We start from the raw sequence: 22,862 nt of genomic DNA, 5'->3' as shown, positions 1-22,862 counted from the left end.
TCTGCATTTGCAGTTGTCTTTGTACTTATTATCGCTTCGTGCTGTGCGTTGTTGAGAACTATAACCCTATATAACGCTCTCATTTGGCTTGTATCTGAAGAATTATTTTGCTCGTGTGCTCAATTTGTATGCATGTTTCTTTTTCGTTTCCTTTTTTTTTTTTTTTTGTGCAAGTGATTGTCCCACGACGAACTAGTTCCTGAAGGTGTAACGTCACACCCGTTTCTTGCAGAAATGCGGAGTGAGACCGGCGTTGACGGCCCCGTATCCATTGCCCCAAACTCTCCCAAGCCCTGTGCTCCGGAAGAAGTGCGGAACATATTTTTCTGTGTGCTGAAAGAGTATTTACTCCTATATACATTTTTTATTGCAGTGAAGAGCAACAGTAATCAGAAAATACAAACTGAACATGACTCTTTAGCGGATCTTCTCCATTTTTTTTTCTATTTGTGCGGCAACGAAAATCGGTTTGAACGTAACGGCCCAAAAGTAACAGTTACTTTTCGCTGTAATGATAAGTTACATTTACTGATGAGTAGTTCTAGGCGTGATAGCTGTATATTCAATAACTCAGTCGTTTTAATTTTAGATCGTTACTTCTTTTTATGAGTGACGTATACAGTTCTAGGCGAATCCAGATATGGGCTTTTTTTGTTCTACGCATAAATAATTCAGTGCCCTTCCACTCTGTGAAGAAGGATGACCAGCGAAGCTGGGCGCTTTACAACTAGGGTACGAAATAAAGACGCTTGTTTGTAATTTGCGATTGAGCATACTTCCTAGCTAATTAGCTGAATGAAACTTGGTAGCTTTTTATTCCAGCGGACAAGCACGGGGATGTCTGTTTTCTCCACACGCCGTAGGCATTTCGCTGTCTGTGTAACACACGATCCCAAACGCTCGACCACAAAGGCAGGAGTCAGGTCGCATCTGGCATGCCATCCGTGAGCGCATGAAGGCTGGCTGCGTGTACACGCCTCCCCCCTCCCCCCCCCCCCCCCCCCACACCCTCACCCGTGCACGCATAAAGGGTCAACCGGTGATGTGAATGTGCGTAGATGGGAAAGACATCAGCCCCAATCAGGATAACTTGTTTCTGGGCGTGTTGGTTTTGGTCTAAGAACGTACTGAGTAGCGCAGAGAGACATACACAAGAAAGAGGACATGGGACAGGCGCTACTCCCGCATCCCATAGCGCCTGTCCCGTGTCCTCTTTCTTGTGTATGTCTCTTTGCGCTACTCAGTATGTTCTTAGATCGGCCCCAATGCCGCTCCGGAAGCCCTTCCAGATGGACTGGAGAAACACCGGTGAAATCGTTGTACCCGGAGACCTTCAAGAAGGAAACACAATACACTAGCTCTTGGGTGCGAAAAATTTCCGGTCTACACCGATTTATTAACGCACGCTATATGTAGAAACCGAGGCATATACAGCTTCGCTGTAAAATATCCTGACGAAAATACAGTCAACACTTACAATTTCGAGGAAGTTGAACAGTCCTGAAGTGGTAGACAGGTAGTCGCCGAGGGACACGTCGAATATAGCCATGACGAAGCTTTGCAGTAGCCTGGAAGACGCAACCATGCAGCGTTTGAAAACGAGTGCGGAGGTAACCTAACTGCTTTCTTGTTCCTGTCCAGACTGCCAGAAAATTAAATGTTATTCGACACACGTAAACACATCGTCTAGTTTTCGAACATATTTTCTCCGAGACGTATAGAAGGGGCTGCAATGACTGGAACTGAAGCTCCACGCGAGTGTTTCACAAATCTGTAAGAACATGGACATTTCCGCTCGTCGAGTAGAATGTAGTAGGACAGAATTCGTTCAGTTATCAGCCCCGCGATAAACAACCAGTCAACTTACTACCAAAGAGCCAATACCTCATCAAGAGAAACCCTGGTGACAAAGATGGAATGCGGAATTCGCTCTCTAAATATCAGGCACGTTTGTGGACGTGCGCCAAAAAAAAAAATTCTGCAGAAATTCAGAGAATTATCTACTAATGCGTAGCATTCTTATGCCGCTTGTCTTGAGTGTGAGTTTTTTTCCAGCCAAACTTTTGGGTTTTTCTAAATCCTGTCCGACCAATTATCACCATTTACGCTATTATAACGACTAGAAGTGGAACTTTCGCGAAATCTGAATTGTTGTGGGAATGCCATGCGTTATACGTTTCGCCTATTTCCGTGTTTTTTAAATATTTTTCTTATTTTTTAGTTTTTCAAAATTTTGTCCGACCAATTATCTCCATTAACGTTATTATACGGATTACATTTCGAACTTTCGTGAAATCTGCATTATTGTGGAAATGCAGGGCGTTACACGTTTCGCCATTTTCCGGAATTTTTTTTAATATTATTCTTATTTTTTAGTTTTTCAAAATTTCGTGCGACCAGTCATCTCCGTTATCGCCATTATAGCAATTACAGGTGGGACTTCCGCGATATCTGCGTTTTTGTGGAAATGCAGGGCGTTACACGGTCCTGGCTGTGGGTGCAGTCGGCAAAGAATGCTACGCATTAAAATTTCTTAGAAAGGAGTCGGAGGGATGTGGGGGACAAAAAAGGAATCGAATTGGCCCAAGTGGGAGATCCTTGCACGAAGCGTCCCTATTGTCCCCACTATTCCTGTTCTGCTAGCTCTTGCCGTAATTTCCCCTCCAGCGGCTTATTATTAGTGCATCATAACAACATAGTATCGGTAGCGATAGTGCCGCGGGATGCGACACAGAAAAGGAAAAAGGAGTGACAACATACCCTGAGAACAGAAAGCCAACCGCAAGCTTCGTCCTCCTCTTCCTTCTTGACAGCCAAGTTGCCCGTACCAGGTTAGGCCGAATGCCCAGTTAGATTAGAAAATTACCCCCTTACCGTGAGCACGAGGAACCCGGTATTAACTAACTATTTTAATCATATCATCAGCCTTTAAGTGTTGGAAGTGGATGCGGAAGAATATTTACGCAGATATTGTCTGAAAGAATCTTTGGGGTTATTGCAACTGTACTTTGCTCTGCTGGCTAATACTTTTTTTGTTGATTTTGTTTGCCACTCGGAACTCTTTCTCTTCTATTTGAACATTAGAACTAAGGAAGTTTTGTTAATGTTCCCAGGTTTTATTACGGGTTTCAGACGTGTGAAGTTCTCACTGTCTCAAGCTTCCGTTACGTCAGTATCTATAGTCTATGCATCGCTCTTTTTTTTTTTGTCGGATTGATGAAGTTGAATGCCTCCCGTAACAAAAATTTCAATCACTAAAAATTTCAATCACTAAAAATTCTGGGACATCTCGTCGGCCATTGATGTGTCCGGTATACCATTAGGGCACGAATGATTTCACAGGAGGCAGGGGTAGTTAGTGAGGGCATTACGATTAGACCACAATAACTGGGACAAAGGGAGCGAGGGGATCATGTTATCTGAGAATGTAAGGCCTTCATTAAAGGGACCCTGAATACAGAATACAACTTTGTTCGATTTGAAAGAACTAGCCTTCGGTAACGCACTCAGCTCCATTCCAGCAATGAAAGACGCTTTTTCAACACGAAAAAGCAAAAAATACTGCACAACTTTCAAATTTCGCGCCAGAGTGACGTAATATAGGCGGTAGGGACGCGTACTATGGGCCAGCACCAAAAATGGGCCTCCTCGATTATCAGTCGCGGATCGTCCGCGGACTGCGCTCGTTTTTTCCCATGTAGTCCTATGGGGCTTCCCGTCCGAGGGCAGTCCTCTGACTGCCCGCGGACCGTTCAGGACTGGTAAATCCAGGAGGCCCAATATTTTATCAGTGCTGTAACTGCACGTTCGCAACCGAGTGATGCGACCAGTCGCTTAGTCATGTTTCTTGGAGGTGGCTTATAAGTCGGCGGCAACTAACCGCACAAACAACATTCTGTGACGTCATACAGAAATCGCAAAAAAAGTACCAGGGGAGTCGCCACTAACTGATATGTTTTCTTTGATATCTCGGTTATTTGCTTGAAGTTTGAGATAAAATAGGTGTCATGCGGAAGCGGTCTTTTAATAAACTAAACTTGTATTTTGCCTTCATGGCCCATTTAAGTGCTGCCTTAATTTCCCGACACCCACACAACCGATGTTGCCGTTGTCCGGCAAAGAAAATCGCCGCCGCTCTGTAGAGCAAATAAAAAACATATTTTAGTTCGTGTAGAATCATAACCGCGGTCTCCAGAGTAGAATCCGAGTCGAACAAAGATTTATAATAGTGCGTGCCGCGTGATGCACGATGGCCGTTGAGTAGAAAAGGTGCGCCCCAGCCGCGCGAAACTCTGATTCTGTTGCAGCTCTAGCGTGTGTTACCAGTTTGCTTGTTGAATTAATGCGCGCCAAAGAAACGGAAGCGAAGACAGAACCGCAAACACGGTGTAGCAGGAAAGAAATATTTAATAAGTATACCATCAGGCTTTTGCCTCCAAAGCACGTAAGCAGGCATTAAGGGCTGCGAGGAATTTGTTTCGCTATTCGTCAGTAATATGGGCGGTAGGGACGCGTACTATGGGCCAGCACTAAAAATATTTTTATCAGTGTTGTAACTGCACGTTCGTAATTCACAACCAACTGATGATAGTAAACAGAACTAGAGGCCTTAGGCACAGCTATAGCCGCCTCAACGGAGCTGCGCTTCCCATCGTTCTGTGGCGTCGTTTTGCGAACAAAATACCAGGCTGAACGGAATTTATAAATTCAAATCAGAAGGGCATGGTAGCTGCGCCTGTGTTTTGCGGCGCGGCGTTGATGTCGCCGGTTGATTTAAACCGTCTCGAGTATTTTAACACAGCCTTAACCGGGCGTAAACGGTCTTATTTTAATTCTTACCTCTGCCTGTAAAAATATACGGACACATCTTGGCGAACTTTGGTGAAAAAGTATCTGCGAAAGTCGTAAAATCGTTCGCTGCGATACTTGGCTGGAGCGTGCACGCAGTTTGCGACCCCCACCATGCGTCCATAAAGTCTACGCAGGCGTGGGAAGATTTGAAATTAAGAGACGAAACTGCGATACGCTCCAAAGGGGAAAGCAGCGAAATCGCTTATCAGGCTATGTTCAGACTACCGACGGAAAAGACGTATTGTGCGCTATGGACTTAAAAAAACAAACGGCCTTTCACGTAGTTCGGTTGGCTGAGGCGTGAAATGACGTCATTATTTAAAGATATTACGACAGTTGCGACAACAGTCTGAACCCGGCCTTAGTCTCGAGTGCGGCGCCTGGCATGATTGTTTCAAACTGGTGCGATAACTTTGCAGTCTTTACACCCGCAATGTGCGACGAGATTCCAGCCAGAACATGTGACGGGTAGTGCGGGCGAAATGACCGGGGTGCATGCCGACGAACAGTCGTTATCGGGACCAAGCTGTGCGTTGAACTAATTTACGATCGCTTTACGATTACCGTTTCGCGTGCATGCCCTTAGGTTAATCTGTGTAGCGATACTGCGTAGGGTTATCGCTGCATTCTAGACAGCAAACAGGCTGTGATTTGTTCCAAAGAGGTTCGCTTTACAGCGTGTTTTTGCAGATTCTTTCCCGAACGCCGTGCGACCGTGGCTCTTAAAGCGGCCGCGTCAATGGCATTCTCCTTAAAACAGAGACAGCGAACTATCTATGGCAAAGAATGAGATTAAACTCAGCACGGTTTCAGGGTTGCCTTAGCACTCAAGCGTGGTATAGTGCGCTTTAATTTTCGTGCATATTACAATGCGAGCTACAGCCGTCGTACACGACCGTGCTTCTGCCCGTCGTAAACCCCGACGAGTGTTTTGTCACCGCTCTAAACTATCTTCTTTTGCTAGTAAACCTCCCAAAACTTCTTTGTCTAGCCGAATAAATTATGCGAACTTGCACTTTTTTTTTCAGCGAGGATTCTGAGGGCCCGCAAGTGAAAGATCCATCGTGACGTATACGGCTGCTTCGATTTTAAAGCGAAAGCCTTAGATCTCAATGTTTCAAGCATACGCGTTTTGAGGGACGGAAAATAGGTCGCACAAAAAAAGTTGAAGTTGTGGTCGGAGGGAGCGCAAGCCGGTGATCACGCGTTGGGAAAGGGAAACAGAAGCGCCAAAGGATGGTAGGCCGCCGCCGCACGTGCAATACGAGGCGCCCCGAGACGTGTATATATGTGTACTCACGGGGGCGAACAGGAGGCTCCTGGCAATGGCGAGCGAGTGGAACGAGCATCGGAGGGTGCTGTCGAGGACGGGCGCGTCCGCAAAGCTCAACAGAAAGTTCAACAGCAGATCAACTCAAGGTCTGACTAGACTTTCGCCTACACATTTTTAGAAAATTAAAAACACCCCAGTAATTTTTTTCGCTTCTGACTCCCGCAAGAGCCATCAGCTTTTTTTCTTTTTTTTTTGCTTCCCCAGGGTTGCTCCACATCACTTCCGGCGCAGCGCAACATCCCCTGTGATTTTGTTGGGATGCGCCATTTCGACTCCCCGCTCTGGTTGCCAAAACAACCAGGAGGGTTTTTTTTGCTTTTTTTTTTTGTCTGTCTGGCAGTCAGCTGGCTGCCCGGGTGCCGTAAATCCAAGAGGCACAGGGGCAGGTGGTACGCCGCGCCAAGCGCATCGTTTTACTCCGCACTTTTCAGAATTTCGCTCGATTGATCGCGCTTCAGCGGTTAATTGATGCTAATTGTCCTCATCAATTATTTCGTCATCTGCGTGTCCTCGGGTCAGGTTTTCGATCATATCCGTGCATTCGCACCCGCACGCGAATTCTGACGCACAGTGTCAATATGTTTTCGCAAAGCTTAATAGCGTGTTACGATGCATCACTGGTAATTGTCCCGAAACACATCGCACGTCATGCATGACTGGGCACGCGGCACAGTGGGCAGCAGTTTTACAGGGAAAGCTGTACAATGGAGACCTCTACTGGGACAATGAGGTGTTAGTCGTGCCTAGAGAAGCAGTCTGTTTGGTTGTACCCCCGCTCTTTCGATTAAAAAGAAAAGGCGTCGGCAGCTGGCGACGAGCCGTCGACCCACAGATCACGTAACACGCCGTTGAGACGAATGAGCTACCACCGCACTTCTGAAGCTTGCTAGCAAGAATTGGCGCTTGCTGGGGCTTGCTGGGCCTTACCCAATGAGAAAGAGCAATTGTGTGTCTATCAAAAAGTTTTGCACTTTGCTAAGAACATTGAGCATTCGTTGGCGGTACAGTACTCATAGTCACATTTTTTGCTGTTTTTTTTTAACTTTACTCCAGAGCTCTCACAAACAAGAGGCAGAGGCTAGCCTGTATTTAACAGGGGTATGAATACAAAATAAAACCCGGTTAATTTTGAAAGAATCAGCCTTTGGTAACACACTCAGCTCCATTCCAGCCACAAAAGACGTTTCTGCTTTTTTTAACGAAAAAAAAACCGCTAAAAATATTGAAGTTTCCAATGTGCCGCTACATTACGTCAGCAGTGATGCAATATAGGGAACGCTAAAAATACAGCTATCACTGGTTGTCTTCGATTATTAGTCTCGGACCGTCCGCGGACTGCCCGGAACGCGATCCGGTGCTCCATTTTTCCGTGTATTCCTATGGAATCACCGGTACGAAGGCAGTCTTCGGGCTACCCACAGACTGCCCAGGACTGGTGTGTGAACTGCACGTTGGCTGTCAAGTGATACGATCAAACGGAACTAGCGGCCACCCTATAGAATCGCACGGTCGTGTTTCTTGACGGCGGCTTCTGTCGGCGGCCGGCAATCGCACGAACAAGTTTCTGTGACGTCATAAGGCTCTGCAAGAAAGTGGCTGGGGAGTCGCCGCTGCTTCATCGGTTGAAGTTTGCAAGCGGTGAAATTGGCATTATTGTTATTAGAGCTAAAAAATGCCTGACGATTACGATAATCCCTAATGCGAAATTTGTGCGCAGCGCGGACTGATCGGTCAAGGCGCATAGCTGCTGTGTCTCAGGAATTGATCGCGTGATCAAGCGAACGCACGGCGGCGCGCGCTACTCGGCCGTTACCTCGAAGCGCGTCGCCGCGACGGAGCATACGTCTTGTAAATCGTGTTTGAACCTCCCGCGAAAATTTCACCTGATTCGGATGAGCCACGCAACGATGACGACGACGAAGAGCCCGAAGGACCGATGAACGTGCAGCACGCAGAACTTGAAAGAACAAGACGCTTGCTTTCATGGATGCCTGGTTTTGCGTTTCCTTCCTCGAGCGCCACTAGACGCAGAGGGCGGTTTTCACACGCGTGTACAGCGCGGGCTCGCCAACTGCCCTCCCTATCAACGTTACTAGAATAAGAATAAGAGTTTATTCTAGTAACGTTGCTCCCTATCACACTTTCGGGGGAGCGTCTCGCGCCGCCTCGACAAACGTCCGTCCCCCTCACAATTTCGCGACGCTCTCCTCCCCCGTTCTCTTTCAGTCTTCGGTCTTCCCATCGTTTCCTCGGTTACATCGCCGCCGCGAAACCACAGTAGCGGCGGCCAAAGTGCTGCGCACTAAAAATGTTTTTTAAGAGAAACTTTAAAAAGGAATATTTTTAATGAATCAAATCAAATACATTGTATTCATCGCCCCTTTTTAGAGTGCATGAAAAAAAAATTCCCTCGCACTTCCCCGAGGGGGAGAGTGTGTAAGTGCGAATGCACGGTTGCATTCGCACTTAAAAGAAAGATGCATTTATTCACAAACACCTATTTGTGTTGTCGTTGTACTTGATTGCTAGAAGGATCGCTTTGTGGTCCGTGAAATGGACCGTCAAAGGGTCCTGGAGGAGGACGGTGCGGACTTGGCAGTTTCTCGCAAAGGCCAGGTCGATGAAACCGCCGTTGATGGTGGTGGGCGAGTCGAGGGGTACGCACGACATGGAGTGCGTGGCGTGCATGTAGTCGACCAACCACTCTCCGTCCTTGCGGACGTCGACGTTGAAGTCGCCGACCAAGACGACGGGATCCGAGGGTTTGGAACGCGCGCAGACGCTCTCCATGGCCGCGTCCACGTACTGGAGGACCGCTTCGCGCGAGAGGTTGGGGGCGAGGTAGGCGGTTAGCACGAAGAGAATCTCGGCCACGGTGCGTTTGAGGTTCGACATGCCTCGGTCCGACTTGTTGACATAATCTACTACGTAAGACGCACAGGCATAATGATCGAGGATTATCTGAAAGTCCATGTTGGAGTCGAGGACCCGGCCTATCCAGGGGTTGGAGGCGTTGACGAACTTCTCGGCCGGAGTCCTGCGGTGCAGGACGCACGGACGCGACACGCGACATAGTTATCTCAGCTTTGAAATTTCGTGTCAGTACTCCTTTAAGCGGGTGCATTAGCCCTTCTCACGCCCGATTCCTGGTCAATCCCTCACGTGGGTATGTGCCATGAGGAGGCGCCCCAACACCCGCAGTCACTGAGCGGAGAGAGGAGGAGGAGAGTAGCGCGCGCCCATCTCCCCCCGTTGCTAGGGAAGACGAGGAGGAAGACGAGGAGCGCGCGCACCCGCAGCTGTTGCTATGCGGACTACGGCGGCGGACGATTCAGGCTCGCTTAAGAAGTGCATTCGCACTTAAAAGGAAGGTGACAAGCGTCCACGGCGTGGGGAATGCGCTCCGACGTTGTGCGGCGTCCTTTTCCGAGGGCGGCCCTCGCATCTCTCGAGGCGGGAGATTTGAGAGCTGCATTAGCCCTCGTGAGCTAGCAACTGGTGCCCGCACTGCCAGCCCCGGCGATTGCTCCTAGGCGTCGAGGCCGCTGGCACATGCCTTGCATGTTGTCCTGAATCGAAATTTCATGAACAAGCACGCGCGCATGTGTGGAAGTGCAAAACACCGAACAAAATGCTGCCTGCGTGCTGGTGAGAGTAGTAAAATAAACGTGCCCGCTTTGCAGCTAAGCTAGCTTTTTCGGCATGCGTATGCAATATTAGGAAAGCTTTGCATCGAATCGCCTTATTTTCGAATCGGGAACATTTAGACGAAGCTGCAAATAATTTTAGGTCACACATGATTCTATGGAGGTTAATTGTGAACTCTCTCTCTCTCTCTCTCTCTCTCTCTCTCTCTCTCTCTCTCTCTCTCTCTCTCTCTCTCTCTCTCTCTCTCTCTCTCTCTCTCTCTCTCTCTCTCTCTCTCTCTCTCCCTCTCTCTCTCTCTCTCTCTCTCTCTCTCTCTCTCTCTCTCTCTCTCTATGCACATCCATAACCACCCGTGTTACCTCTTCCATTCAATTTTTGATCTCGGTGGTATAATGGTCACGAGAAAGTAACTTATTACGTGAAACTGGCTCTGAAAGTGATCCGGAAATGCGGCACAAAATAGCAGCGAAGCACAAAACTGACGACACGCGCGTTTCATGAAAGGCTAGTCTAAAACCTTTCCAACTGCTTTTAAAAGAACCCGAGACACCAGAACTGTAATCAACGACAGTGGTTAATGCACGCACGGGAAATGAAAGTCTGTCTCTCTGAAGCTGGTTCTTTCACTCACTGACCACGAACCCGGACAAAAACTGCAATTACCATCAGCCCAGCCCCTTTTCTGCGGGCTTTCGTACGGACTTCTGCTAAGCCTGGGTGCCACGAAGCAGGACCAAAATTGTATAGAATGAATGCGAATCTTGGAGAAAGTAATGAAATAGAAACGAGGGCAGGATGAAACGACGGCTGCGAGTTGAACGCGCTCAATTCCACAGAAAGCGCAATGGTTCGCGGCAAAGGGCTTTATTATAGAACAGCGTAGGCGATTGCTTTTCGCTTCGTTGCTGTCCGTGTGGCGGCGTACGACTCCAAACCGGGCCGCTTTTCGAGTACGCTCGCTGGCGCTGAAGTAATTTCTACTGAGAGCACCACAGTGCAGTCAACGCGCCATGCCGCAGGAGTGTTTTTAAGGTTTACTCATTTCCCCCCTACCCCTACGAGCAAAACAAAAAGGGGGTGGGGACAATCCCATATATATATTGAACGATCAGATCCTGCGCTGGGCGAAATTGAACTGAAAAGTTACTGCCTCCTCTTTTTTGTTCGGCCCTTACCCGTCTCACAGCGCCTTGGAATGCGATCATCCGCTGTTGACAATGGGCCTTTTCGATTAACAGTGCCGGATTCACCCCGGTCTCTTCCGGATACAATCCGGCGGGTTTTTTTTTTGTTTTTTTTTGTTTGTTTTTTATGAGGAGGCAGAGGAATACGTTTATTGGCATGGAAGGCTCTGGGCCCATTTGGAGAGAGGATGTTCTTGTGTCAGCTTCCGCTCAGGGGGAGTCTTCGGTTTCCCATGTTCGACTATTGAAAGCGGAAAGCCGTGCAATATTTGTGCTGATAAAACTATACTTCCCCGTCTATTCCGGCTCCGTTGGACAGGAAGGGAAATTATTACCCGCCTGTGGGGTAGATATACAAGAAAACTCAGTTCTATTCAATCGGATCGAACAGAAAAAAGCTCGTGCGGACGAAGCTGCGCTGATTTTCCAGTCAACATAGTGCCTCCAAGTCAAGGCGAGCCAGGAATTTTGCCTACTTTTATTTGTCTACCCATTTCTTCGGTTAGTGTATACGAAAATACCTTCGAGAAAAACTTACTTTGTGTGTCTTGCAAACGGCGCGCGGGCAAAACGAAAACAGCATTCCGCACAAACCGTAAGCAACGAAAGAAGTCCGCGGGCAGGAATGTATAGGCGGTATTCGTTGAAAAGTTTAGCGCTGAATTTCTTCGTTTGGCAACACTAGAAACAGCCACAGACATGGCCGATGCGCCACGGACGTGGCTCGGCTTGGGCCACTGCGCCCACACGCCGAAAATAAAAACGCCGGTGTGCGTCGTCTGCTCCGTTTCAACCCGATTCTCAACGGTGGTGTCAACAGAGATGGTATTAATCGCACTCACATTGGACTCGAGGCAATTGCTTGTATTCACTGGTGAGGCGCGCATGCAGGCAATCGTGTGAGTGCGCCGTCACTCGTTACGTCGGGCTCCGCGGGTACTTGTCCGAAGCACATGACCGTGTTGCACGTTAACTCTACCTCACCGAACGCAAAGTATTGCCTCGAGTCCAATGTGAGGGCGATTAATACCATCTCTGTTGACACCACGCTTGAGAATCGGGTTGAAACGGAGCAGACGACGCACGCCGGCGTTTTTATTTTCGGCGTGCGGGCGCAGTGGCCCAAGCCGCGCCATGTCCGTGGCGCATCGGCCATGTCTGTGGCCGTTTCTGGTGTTGCCAAACAAATAAATTGACAGCTAAACTTTTCAACGAATACCAACGAATACCTTTTCAACGTTCGGTGAGGTAGAGTCTGTTAACGTGCAACACGGGCATGTGCTTACCACGGACAAGTATACCACCATCCCGGGGAGCCCGACGTAACGAGTGGTGGCGCACCACGGCGGGACTCGACTCTCCTCCTCCCGCGTTCCCCTCATGGCCTTCGCATTGGTATGGTGGCTAGAACCCTTCTAGCCACTATAGCATTGGGGCGTCTTGCTGCCTGCTGCCGCAAGTTGGGGGTGGCGCTGCTAGCCCACTGTTGCTCCGCCGCCGCCAAGCGCGTTTACAGGCACAGTGTGTGCGACGCACGCCGGTTACAGCCACATGTGTGACAATTTGTGACGCGGAAAGTGCATGGTTGCCCATCCTCCGATGAATATGCACTGTTGTCCAGTAAGCTGCCAGCATTTAACCTAGTAACGCTGGCCAGCACCCATAGCGGCGAAAAATAATGGTGGCGCCATGAAAAGATGTCCTGAAGATCGACCGCAATGTAGAGAAATGACTTCGTGTTCTGAAGGTTCAATTGAAAAACCTGAAATCGCTGCATTCACATAGTGACCGCTGTATGGTAGTGATGTTGCCTTCAAACAAGCTAGCATTATTTCGTCAGTTAAAGCCTCATCGTTGAACTGCTATCCACTCAACAATCGGATTTACGATTTGTCAAGGAGGATTGCCAAGCTGTATATAAATATCCAAGCCTCGCCAATTTTTTCGAGAAATCAACCGGAAAAACTCGCACAACGGGGTAGGAACACAGCTCACAAGGAATATATTTCTTATATATACACTGCAACTCAGTGCACATTGCCGGAAATGCTGCACACCTCTCTTTAATGAGACTGTAGGGGTAGCAAAGCAGAAAAACGAGCTCGCAAAAGAAACCATTGGGACGTTTTAGATGGCTCGCCTTGGTCACACTCGCATAAGTATGCCGTCGTGGCGTTTATCGGCCAAATAAATTGCGTATCTTGCCCCTGGGTAATTCCAAACGGCCGCACCCTGCTTTCTCTGCCTCGTGTTTTGTTTTTTTTTTCTTTTAAGCGAAGCTTCCTACATCTACCAGCAAAGGTTTCTGTCGCGACCGTTGGCGTCAACAGAAAACTCCCTCGAACAATAAAAGAAACTACTGGCATCACCACGAATCGAACCTGGAACGAATAGAGAAACGAACCGAGAGCCCGTTGTCTAACCAATTGAGCTACGAGCGCGCGGGGGGACGAGGGAGACAGATGGTGTATTCACGAGCACAGCTGTGTTCTCGCTGAATGACATGTGATAGCGTCACGCGACCTCTCACGCCACTGTGTGCCCCGCCCACTGCCGTGCACCCCCTTGCGCATGCGCTAGGAATTGTTAAACATTAAAGGAAGCGCTCACCTATGCGTCGCATCTACACAGGGGTTCCCGCGAGGGGAGGTGGGAGATTTTTTGCGTTTCGCCTCCACTAGAAAAGCAGCCGCCGTGGCCGGGAATTGAACCCGCATCCCTGATCTACGTACGAATAAATGCCAGTTGGAAGTAGCTCTTGGTCCTCCTTCGTCCTTGGTGGAATCTTTTGCGTTTTACACGTCCACATTAGGCAGTTCTGGTGGGGTGTGTTCTTTTTTTATTCAGGTATAGTCATACGGGATACGCTTCTTTCCCAAAATTGTGTGAAGCTGGGCATAAAATAAAGCTGTACATGTCACGGTGCGCCTCAAGTCAGGAATGTTGCAAGCAAATGTAGTATATACGCGAGCAACTTTTGCTCTGATCACATTGTGTAAAGAACTTCCTTGCGTATATATCGTTTATATACCGGAACAAAAAAAATCTGGGCCATATCAATTACACCAACTGCCCCGTTTCATGAGGAAATGCCACCGCGGCTCTTACCTTGCACGGAGACGTGGCGACGCGGACCTTGCGGTGGGGTGGTGCTGCCCTCGTGCGGCCAGCACCCCCCCCCCCCCCTTCCCCCGCTGTGCCTCAGAAAAAATCCAATGCACCGAGCCGGTTTTGCGAAGGCCAGGGGAGCGCTGGAGGAGGAGAGTCGAGTCCGGCCGTGGGCGCACTCACACGGTTGCCTGCAAGCGCGCCTCGCCAGTGAATACAAGCAATACTTCCGATACTTCCGATCTCATTAATATGTCTTTATTTTATGGTTTAAATTAATCATTCCTGGGCGTTTACATTGAAATAAACTCTCCTTTTCTTGTTTTTAATAAAAAATGAAATCCGGCTGACTAAATTCCTCGCGCTAGTCGCCAAGTGCAACTGCGAACCACTTTTTACGCCGTAACCGCTTTTTGTGAAGTGCATGTCCTGTAGCCACGGAGCAAGTTGCTCATATGAAAGCCACCATTTTATATAGTGGGGTAACCACAAAGAATTTCTAGTTAATTTCTGGATAAATTGGCGGAAATAAATTTTATTTGGAACGTGTACACTTTCTGAAATCTCAAAGGTGGAGCAATATGGTGTCTATATACGTGACCCTACAATTCGTATATGAACAGCTCCGTTTCGTTTTAATGCTTTCAAAGACCGCATAAAGAAATAAGACTTCATTATTGTTTCAGTTGGGACAAGTTTTTAATTACCTCTTTTCATCTCACGTACAGTTAAAGGTATGTTGCCGCGCGGCTTACTGTCACGGTTTGCAGCATTCGTTTTGGCAGCGTACTTAGGGCTCGCAGATCTAAAAAGTTCTGCTTTCAAACGTTCTTAGACGTTTGTGCTTGATGACGATTGGTAATTGCGCACCGCATCAAACGAGGTGAAACTCGACACTGTCCACAGAGTCGCTTCAGTGGACAAGGGCGCTATCATTGGTTTTGTATGATACGTGTATTCGGACGCGGGTTGGTATACAGTTTTCCACAACCATGTTATTCGATGGTATGTATTCGATAGGGTGGATACGGAAATTCGCAAATGTATTTCGAACTTCCCTATTAAAGGGACCCTGCAACACTTTCGACAAGCGCTTTCACTCTTTCCTTCACGTCTAGAACCACTGCGAAAGCTACAGTTATCGCCAGCGCGGAGCGGCACTGCGTTATTTGCTCGTCACACCAGCTACGTCTTCCATTTCTGCTTTGCTTTTGTGGCTTTATTTCTAAAGTTGCTATCGAAAAGCGTTCATTGCTACAACTGAAGGAAAACCAGCCAACAGCCGCTACATGGCCTCAGTGACGTAATTCAAGCGGTGGAAGAACGTCAACACAGGGAAAGAGAGGAAAATCTTTTGAGCGAGTTTCCAAGTTACAGTAGAATCTCGATAAACGGAAATAGCTTAAACGGAATTACCGCTTAAACGGAACAGTTGCCTGGAATTTGGTTGGTTTTGTATTCAGATAACGTAAAAAAACTCTCGGTAATCGGAACTAAAATTTCCGCATCACCGTGTAAACGGTACCAGAAATGGAACTTCTTGTGAAATCCACTGGCATGAGAATCAGCTTTTCACGGTTCCGGCTGTTTCGTTCTTGTTTTTTTTTTTCTTCTTCCTCCATGCTATTTTAGCCTTGTTGGCCTCGTAAGCCTCGTCTCGTAAGTGGTTAGCCGTGTTAGCGCAACGAATGCAACATCGCAGTTCTTGTTCCAGTCGTTCGGTCTCGATTCTATATATATAGACGCCGAGGCTACAGGGCTCACCTCCTGTCGCCTCGTTCGTGCCATCGTTGTGCTATTCGTCCTTCATTACCACGTTGCCGACTTCTAAATTCGGTGGCTCGTAAGCACTCGCGAAGTTGAGGCCTCTAGCCTCCGTGAAGATGCAGTTGCAAGGACTCAAACAAAAATAATTGACGCATTTTCTAGTGCACAGCGACTCATTGTTGCCAAATCAACTTTGTGAATGCTGTGCCTACGCTTCTTGTAGTTTTCTTGCTTTCTGAAAACTATCACCTACAGTCACTTTCTAGTGGTTAGAGTTCCATGAAATGCCCTTAGAAGTGTGTACGCACATAAATTTGTACCTTAGAACATCTCTCTCAGGAAACGGAACTCCTGTTAAACGGAACTAATTTTTCCGGTCCCTTGAAGTTCCGTGTATCGAGAGTCTACCGTGTCTGATTGGCAAAGAGCAGTAATTTTCGGCTGATCACTTTGCGACCCCCTAATCTAAGTACTAGGTGTATTGGGTGACTGCGTTCTGCAAGCATTTAAGATTTTGAAAAAGTGTTGCAGGGTCCCTTTAACTGACCATTAGAGGGAAAGACTCTAAATTTGGGAAGGTTATTGAGTCGTTGTACGGGACTCACGGCGTATAATTTGCTTTTTTTTTGTCTTTTAAAAGTCACTTCAACATGTACGCTGCCAGCAAGTGTCCGTCACAAATTTTCGGAAAATAGTTGTGTTCCGCCAAACGCACTGTACGTCGAACAAAAGCTGAGAGTAACAGGTTGGCCGGAGCAGAAGACCGGCTAGTCGAAAAGAAATGCAAAAGAAGAGAAACATAAAGATAAGAGAAACACTAAAAAACACACTCACGAACTTCGCGACCCGACGCCAGGTGTAAATTTGTTTTCTCTTTTTTTTTTTCTTGTACCAGCAGGGCGTCATCCCTCCCGAACTTCCTTTTATTTAGCACAAAAGCCTGCCGGCTCAGCGGATTTCCGAAGTACGCTTATTACGCGTTGCAGGGCCAAGAGCTGAGGCAGCTCTCAGCGGGCGATGTCAAGGACTGAGCTGCAGGCCTAGCATTGTTGGGCCCCCCTTTAAACCCTTCGCGACCTCGCCGGGTCCCGAGGGAGGAAAGGCGATGCCACTCTTGGAATCGCGTTGCGTTCGTGACGAGCAATCCGCACGCAACACTACACGGCGCCCCACGCCAGTTAACGAGGCTTCCGTGGTTACCGGATTTCGCGCCGCAGCGCGTTACAACTTGCAACACCTGCTGTAAAGAGAGGCGGGCCAAGTTATCACACTTTGAAATGCCCAGTGAGAGTAACATTTTTGTTCCTTTTTTCCTCCTCTTGCTTTAGATTAATGCGACACTGCCTGCACTAAGCTTCGGTCAAGAGATGCAGAGTGAAATCATTCAATAGTCTCGGGACTGTCGGGTCAAGAGGTCCACTATGGGTCAAAAGACCCAACGAGTCAAAATATCAAACGAGTCGAAAGAGCCAACGAGCCAAAAGTACAAATCATTGAGAGACAGTGATTCAGAAGTTACCACGCGTCAAGAGATTCAACGAAACAAGGCAGGAGTCGGGTTAAGGCAGCAGGAACGCGATAAAGGGCACGCTCATATGCCGTATCTGAGTTGGCACAAATCTTGTCTTATGACCAGTTTCTACTCTATATTTTAATGTTACTTTTGACCTCGATTTAGTTTCTCCTTAGACAATTGTTCTCAGGCTACTTCAATGAATGGGTCATTATTGCTCTATGTTTATCAGTCATAATCATTTAGTAAAAATAGTGTTTGTAGCCGTTTAATCAAGTGCACATGTAGTGGAAGACAATTTTAGAGTGGTGATCTTTTTCTTGTGACCGGTCAGCTTCCATGCGCTGAGCTTCCGATTGTTTACGCGCACGTTTGAACTTGTTTGCGCATGAACAGGACCTACAATTAAGCGTTCGCTGATGACCTGTTCGTGGAGCCATCAAAACATGCCTCGTACGAGTCTTCACATCTTATTGGTGACGTTGAAGAAAGCATGTATCGAAGATAATTTTACCAAGTGTCTATGGTTAAACGTTCTCTCATGCCCATTGGACAAAACGCGGTTCGGCCTAAATGCGTTTTCTACTACGTTTGCGTGAGGGCTATGCTGAGGCTTTAATTAGCGTCCTTAATCATACACGTTAACGCATGCACCACATTTCTACACGTTTGAGCAGGTTATCAACAGTAACATTCCTTGAACATGTTCGGCAGGGATAGGGTGCACGCAACAGCGACCACTTGTTGCAACGGGATAAGACGAGGAAGTCGCAGTGTTAGGAGATCGCGTTAGGCAGATGAAATCAAGAGTTGGGCGGAAGCCCGTCTGGTCGGGAAAACGCATGGCAACAATTCAATATTGACACCGACCGTGAATGTTTATAAAAAGCGTATTTCTTGGTTTTTATATACATTCATGGTCGGTGTCAGTTTCCAATTGTTGTCATTGGGTTAGGTAGTAATATGGTGCGTTATTGAGCCCAATCTGGTGAGGTAACTGGATGCGTAAGCTTGCCTTAAATTACGTTGGGTGATTAGGCAAAGTGGACTAACTTAAATTAATTCTAATTCTAAACGTGACGTAAGGCTACGGTAATACTGTTTCGTATACGAAAATAAGAAAGAACTCAAATAATTTTAAGCAAGCGAAAACGATTGGAAATAAACGATCGTCTATAGCTTCGACAATAAGGATAAACGGCGCTCTACCAAAGAAATTAATTGAAATAGCGCGTATTTTGCTTCCCCTGAGAAAATAGGCCTCGATGAAAATACTTTGGTTAAGTGTCTGGCAATCACAAAAATTAACCTCTCTTGAATAACCGTGAATGTGAGAAGAAAAAAAACTCAACATTTGGCAAATTTTGAAGCAAAGCTTGCACACAGTGTCAACTCTTTTTCGTGTTTTTCACGCTGTTGAGAAGAAAATACATACAGACTATAGCCTTCATATGTCCTACTATAACGTAAGGACAAATCATTGATGCGCCTATAAAACAAAACCGATTGAACAGCCGCCGTGAAAATAGCTACGCGGAACCTAGCTAGCCCGCCTTCAAAAACAAAAACAAAAAGTTTTTTTTTTTCCCTGCTTCTTCACCGCAATACGAGGGACCGGCAAAACCCTCGTTGGTTCTCTTAACTCGCCTTAGCCGGGTCAAGAGGCTCAATACCGCGGTCGAAAGGTACAGCGAATCAACAGATCTTACGGGCCAAGATATCTCAACTCATTGGATCTTTTGGTTCTTTGAATTTGTTGAGTGGAAGTAATATTACTCTACTAGTATACAGGCAATTCCGCTGAAAAAAAAAAATTTTACAACCTGTTTGCATCATCTTGCAGTGTTGTCTTGATATCAAGTCCGAGTTAATTTCTCTGCAGCTTGTTCTGATTCGTCCCAATTCGCATAGCACGCAACCACGGTGTTTACAAAACTAGGGCAGTGAATGACACTTAAATCGACCTACTTTATTATTATTATTTGTATAAATATTCTCCGAAGCTGCGCGGGTCGGCCCACGTGTGCCTTCGGCGTGTACCCCAATTTGAACGCGCCGAAGTTAGACGTATGGGCTACGGGTGGCGCAATACGAGTTAATTCACGGCACCTGGTTAATTCCCCGCGCACGAGCATCCCCAGTCCGAAGTTCCCTCACTCGTGTTTTGGAAACCGTTCGAATCACTACGAAATAGGGTCCAGAAAACAACTGCGGATAACAGTTTATTATTCAAGACGATAGTGCTTTTTTGGGGGGTGGGGAGGCTACTCAAACGCAAAAATTTTGGTCTGTCTGTATGTCTGTCTGCTTTTCTCTGTCTGTCCCTCGGTTCAGCTGCCCGGCCAAAGTTGAAAGAAGTATTGAGCGAGATGTCTATATAGGCAAAACATTATCAATCATGCTCTATGTTCTACGCTCTATGCTCAAATATGCTCTATGTTTGTCAACATTGTTAAACAAAAAGATAATATTACACTTCCTTGCCGAAGAGGGAATTTACAGTGTTATAGAAGAAGTTGAATAAATATCGGCTGCATATATTTTCTTAAAATGTGTTCACATATGTACTCATTAGAAGCATGGGATGGTACGTCTGGCGTATACGGTATGCCCTGTCGTCCGCAGAGTTATACCTTGCTCGGTGTTCCAGCAAGGCATTAATCTGCGCAATCCCTTAGCGACGGGAGAGCGTCGCCAGAGAGACGAAACGGGGAAGGGGTGTTTGCCTCACATGTGACCACAACCGGGAACTTAAACATACGCTGCCTAAAGTCTGGCATCCACCCGCGTAGTCGTTCCATTGCGTCACGAAATAATTGCGAAGTCGCTCTCCCGGTAAATGTGTACTGGTTTATTGCGCCATAACTTTTTGGAGTACCTCAGTGAGCGGCTCCAGCAAACCTAGAACGTGCACCTTGGTGCACGTTCTAGCCAATCTGCAAATATTATGCACAATCCTCGCAGATAGTCTTTGCAGTCCAGCCTCGGTCCTGGTGAGCCTCTCTTCAGTGAGCGTGGCAGTGGTCCTCTCGTCTCATTAGAAAGAATTTATAACCCCCCCCCCCCCCCTTCCTGAGGAGGATTTCCCACTTCACCCAATATTGAAATTCTGGATTAACCCCTGCCCACGCTACAGCGCGGTGCCGACGTGTTCGCCAAATTCGATAACCTAGCTCTTCGATAATCTCGACCTCCCCGACCTGCCTCAGATATCACAAACCACGGTTATCAACAGCCAGGCCAACGCCGAGCCCACAGAAGGTGTGCAATTTACATATGGTGAGTTGGCAAAACTGAGCACAACGAGTACCGTAAAGAACACGAAATAACAACGAGGGCAGGCCGAGCAAACACGTATACAGCGAATAAATGGGGATCAAATGCAGCGCAAGTCGGTGCAGTGGCGTCGGAAAGAACTAAAAAAGCCAAACAAGCAGTAACAAATTCGGCACGCAACATCGCCGAGCAATGACAGGTCGTTATCGATAAAGCCGGTCGTGGACCAACGACGCTTAAAAGGAGGGTTCAGTGATAAAAAAACATCATCAAAACGACTTGACAAAATACCCCTTTCTTATTTCAGATGGCGAATACCCAAAATGCCAGTGACACTGCAGATACTGCAGACACTGCAACGAGGGGATATATACGCCGCCGGGCCCGGCCTAAAGAAGCAGATGAAGGGACTTTAGCAAGGCCTTTCGGGCTCGCCCGAGCTCGGGCCGTCCCCAAGTACAGACATCAGTACGCTGCATATGTGCGCCCCTGGTTTTGGCCCCGACCCTGACAGAAAATTGTGTCTTAGGAACACTTGCTGCAGCCGGACCAGAAAATCTCCAATATATGTGCACTTCAAGAGGCAAATGTAACATATAACGTTAAAAATTTCAAACAGGTGTAAACAGAGTCCGAAATGGAGCGGCTAAGAAAACGTGAAAGTGCATGCCCGAACTGGCACTGCCAAGAGCATGCCCAGTACGTACTTGCATCCAAACGTCCATAGACATGTCTGAAAGTATGGTCCCTACCATACTGAAAGGGAAGGGAGGGAGCCTAAGCACACCGGCTACCCACTCAAGGGCAACACGTCGGGCCTGGTTGCGCATCAAATACGTCGATCTCCGGCTCACGACAGTGCTAAAAATTTAAGAGAAGAAACTAATAAGCACTTACAAAATTTCGCACCGGCACTTTGAGGCGTTCATTTCCCCCATGCAAGCTACCAGAAACTGGAAATTGCTGCCTCCTGGCGTCATCCCGTCTACGTCATTCCACACTCTTTCCACGTTACGAGTGCAGATAAGCTTGTCTTTCACAAGAAGGCCTTTGTGACCGCTTTTTATTAGATCCTTTAGTGTTCACGCAATATTTTCGCCCGTATCCAGCTGCTAAAGCGCCGCTTTGTGATAGGAGCACTTAATAAACAAGCAATCAATCAATCAATCAAACAAACAAACAAAAACAAATAAATAAATGTGGATGCGATTATCATTCGGAGGCATTAACCGACCGAGGTTAAACACGTTCGCCATTCGACAAGCACGCAAAACATTTCTGGACTACAGAGTTTCATCCTGAAAGGATTGTATCCAAAAAGCTTTTATGAAATTGGTCCGTGACCATCGTGTCGGCTATCCGGACCCGAGTGCGTGGAATCACAAATTTAACCTCATGCATTTTCTTGGAACCAGTCATATTTACACTACCGTCAAACGTGCCTATTTAAATGCCGTGTCCATCGATAAAGGGGAAACGTTAGGAAAAACAAAAACACTAACGTTTTCACCCCTAACTTAATCTGGTAGCTTTTTTTTTTCTTGGGGTGGGGGGCGTGGTTGTCAACTGACTTTTTGCTATTATTTTGTGATATAGATGATATACGGGGGCAAGGCCATACTTCGCAAAGTTGCACTCCTCTCTGCGCTTTCTTTTTCGACTGATACAATCAGTACACAAGTGCAAATCATCACAAACTATCACAAAGCGGCGCTTTAGCAGCTGGATACGGGCGAAAATATTGCGTGAACACTAAAAGATCTAATAAAAAGCGGTCTCAAAGGCCTTCTATCTATAACGCAGGCTTGGTGGTAGTGATAGGAAAGAAAATTTACAATTCTTTTTTCGACGATGTAAGCATCGCTCAGAGATAGTGTAATAAATTTTGGTTGCAGCTTTTGAAATGAGAGAGAAAAAAACTTTATTCGCTCAGTGCTTCTTGAGTCACGATGGTCGGGCACTCCAGTCCGGGGCTAGTTCCTTCTAGGTTCTAGCCACCCTACGGGGGCTTCCGTCGGCCGACGAGTTGCTCTCTCTGCCCGGTCCGTGAGCCATTTCTGGCAAGCTGGATTCGGGTTGAGCAGGGTGGCCTCCCACAATGTCGTGGATCTGTTGTTAGGTTCAGCTCTTGAAAACACAACACAAGAGTTTGTTCAAATTTTGCCGCGCTCAGAAACAGCTG

General features: G+C 47.2%; 1 protein-coding gene across 1 annotated transcript in view; it reads right to left on the bottom strand.

The window, feature by feature from the left end:
• Positions 1-21,660, bottom strand: part of LOC144149609 (uncharacterized) — a 47,731-nt gene extending 26,071 nt beyond the window's left edge. The window contains exons 1-2 of the mRNA XM_077681255.1: positions 21,578-21,660; positions 1,478-1,568 (exon numbers count right to left, since the gene is read on the bottom strand). Coding sequence (XP_077537381.1) covers positions 1,478-1,568; positions 21,578-21,660 — 174 coding nt within the window. The remainder of the gene's footprint in view (positions 1-1,477; positions 1,569-21,577) is intronic.
• Between the last annotated feature and the right edge of the window lie 1,202 nt (positions 21,661-22,862).

The sequence above is a fragment of the Haemaphysalis longicornis genome, unplaced genomic scaffold, assembly GCF_048455015.1.
Source record: "Haemaphysalis longicornis isolate Haplotype H1 unplaced genomic scaffold, Haemaphysalis longicornis Haplotype H1 scaffold_1, whole genome shotgun sequence".
NCBI classification, from domain to species: domain Eukaryota; kingdom Metazoa; phylum Arthropoda; class Arachnida; order Ixodida; family Ixodidae; genus Haemaphysalis; species Haemaphysalis longicornis.
This window is presented reverse-complemented; position numbering and strand designations above follow the sequence as displayed.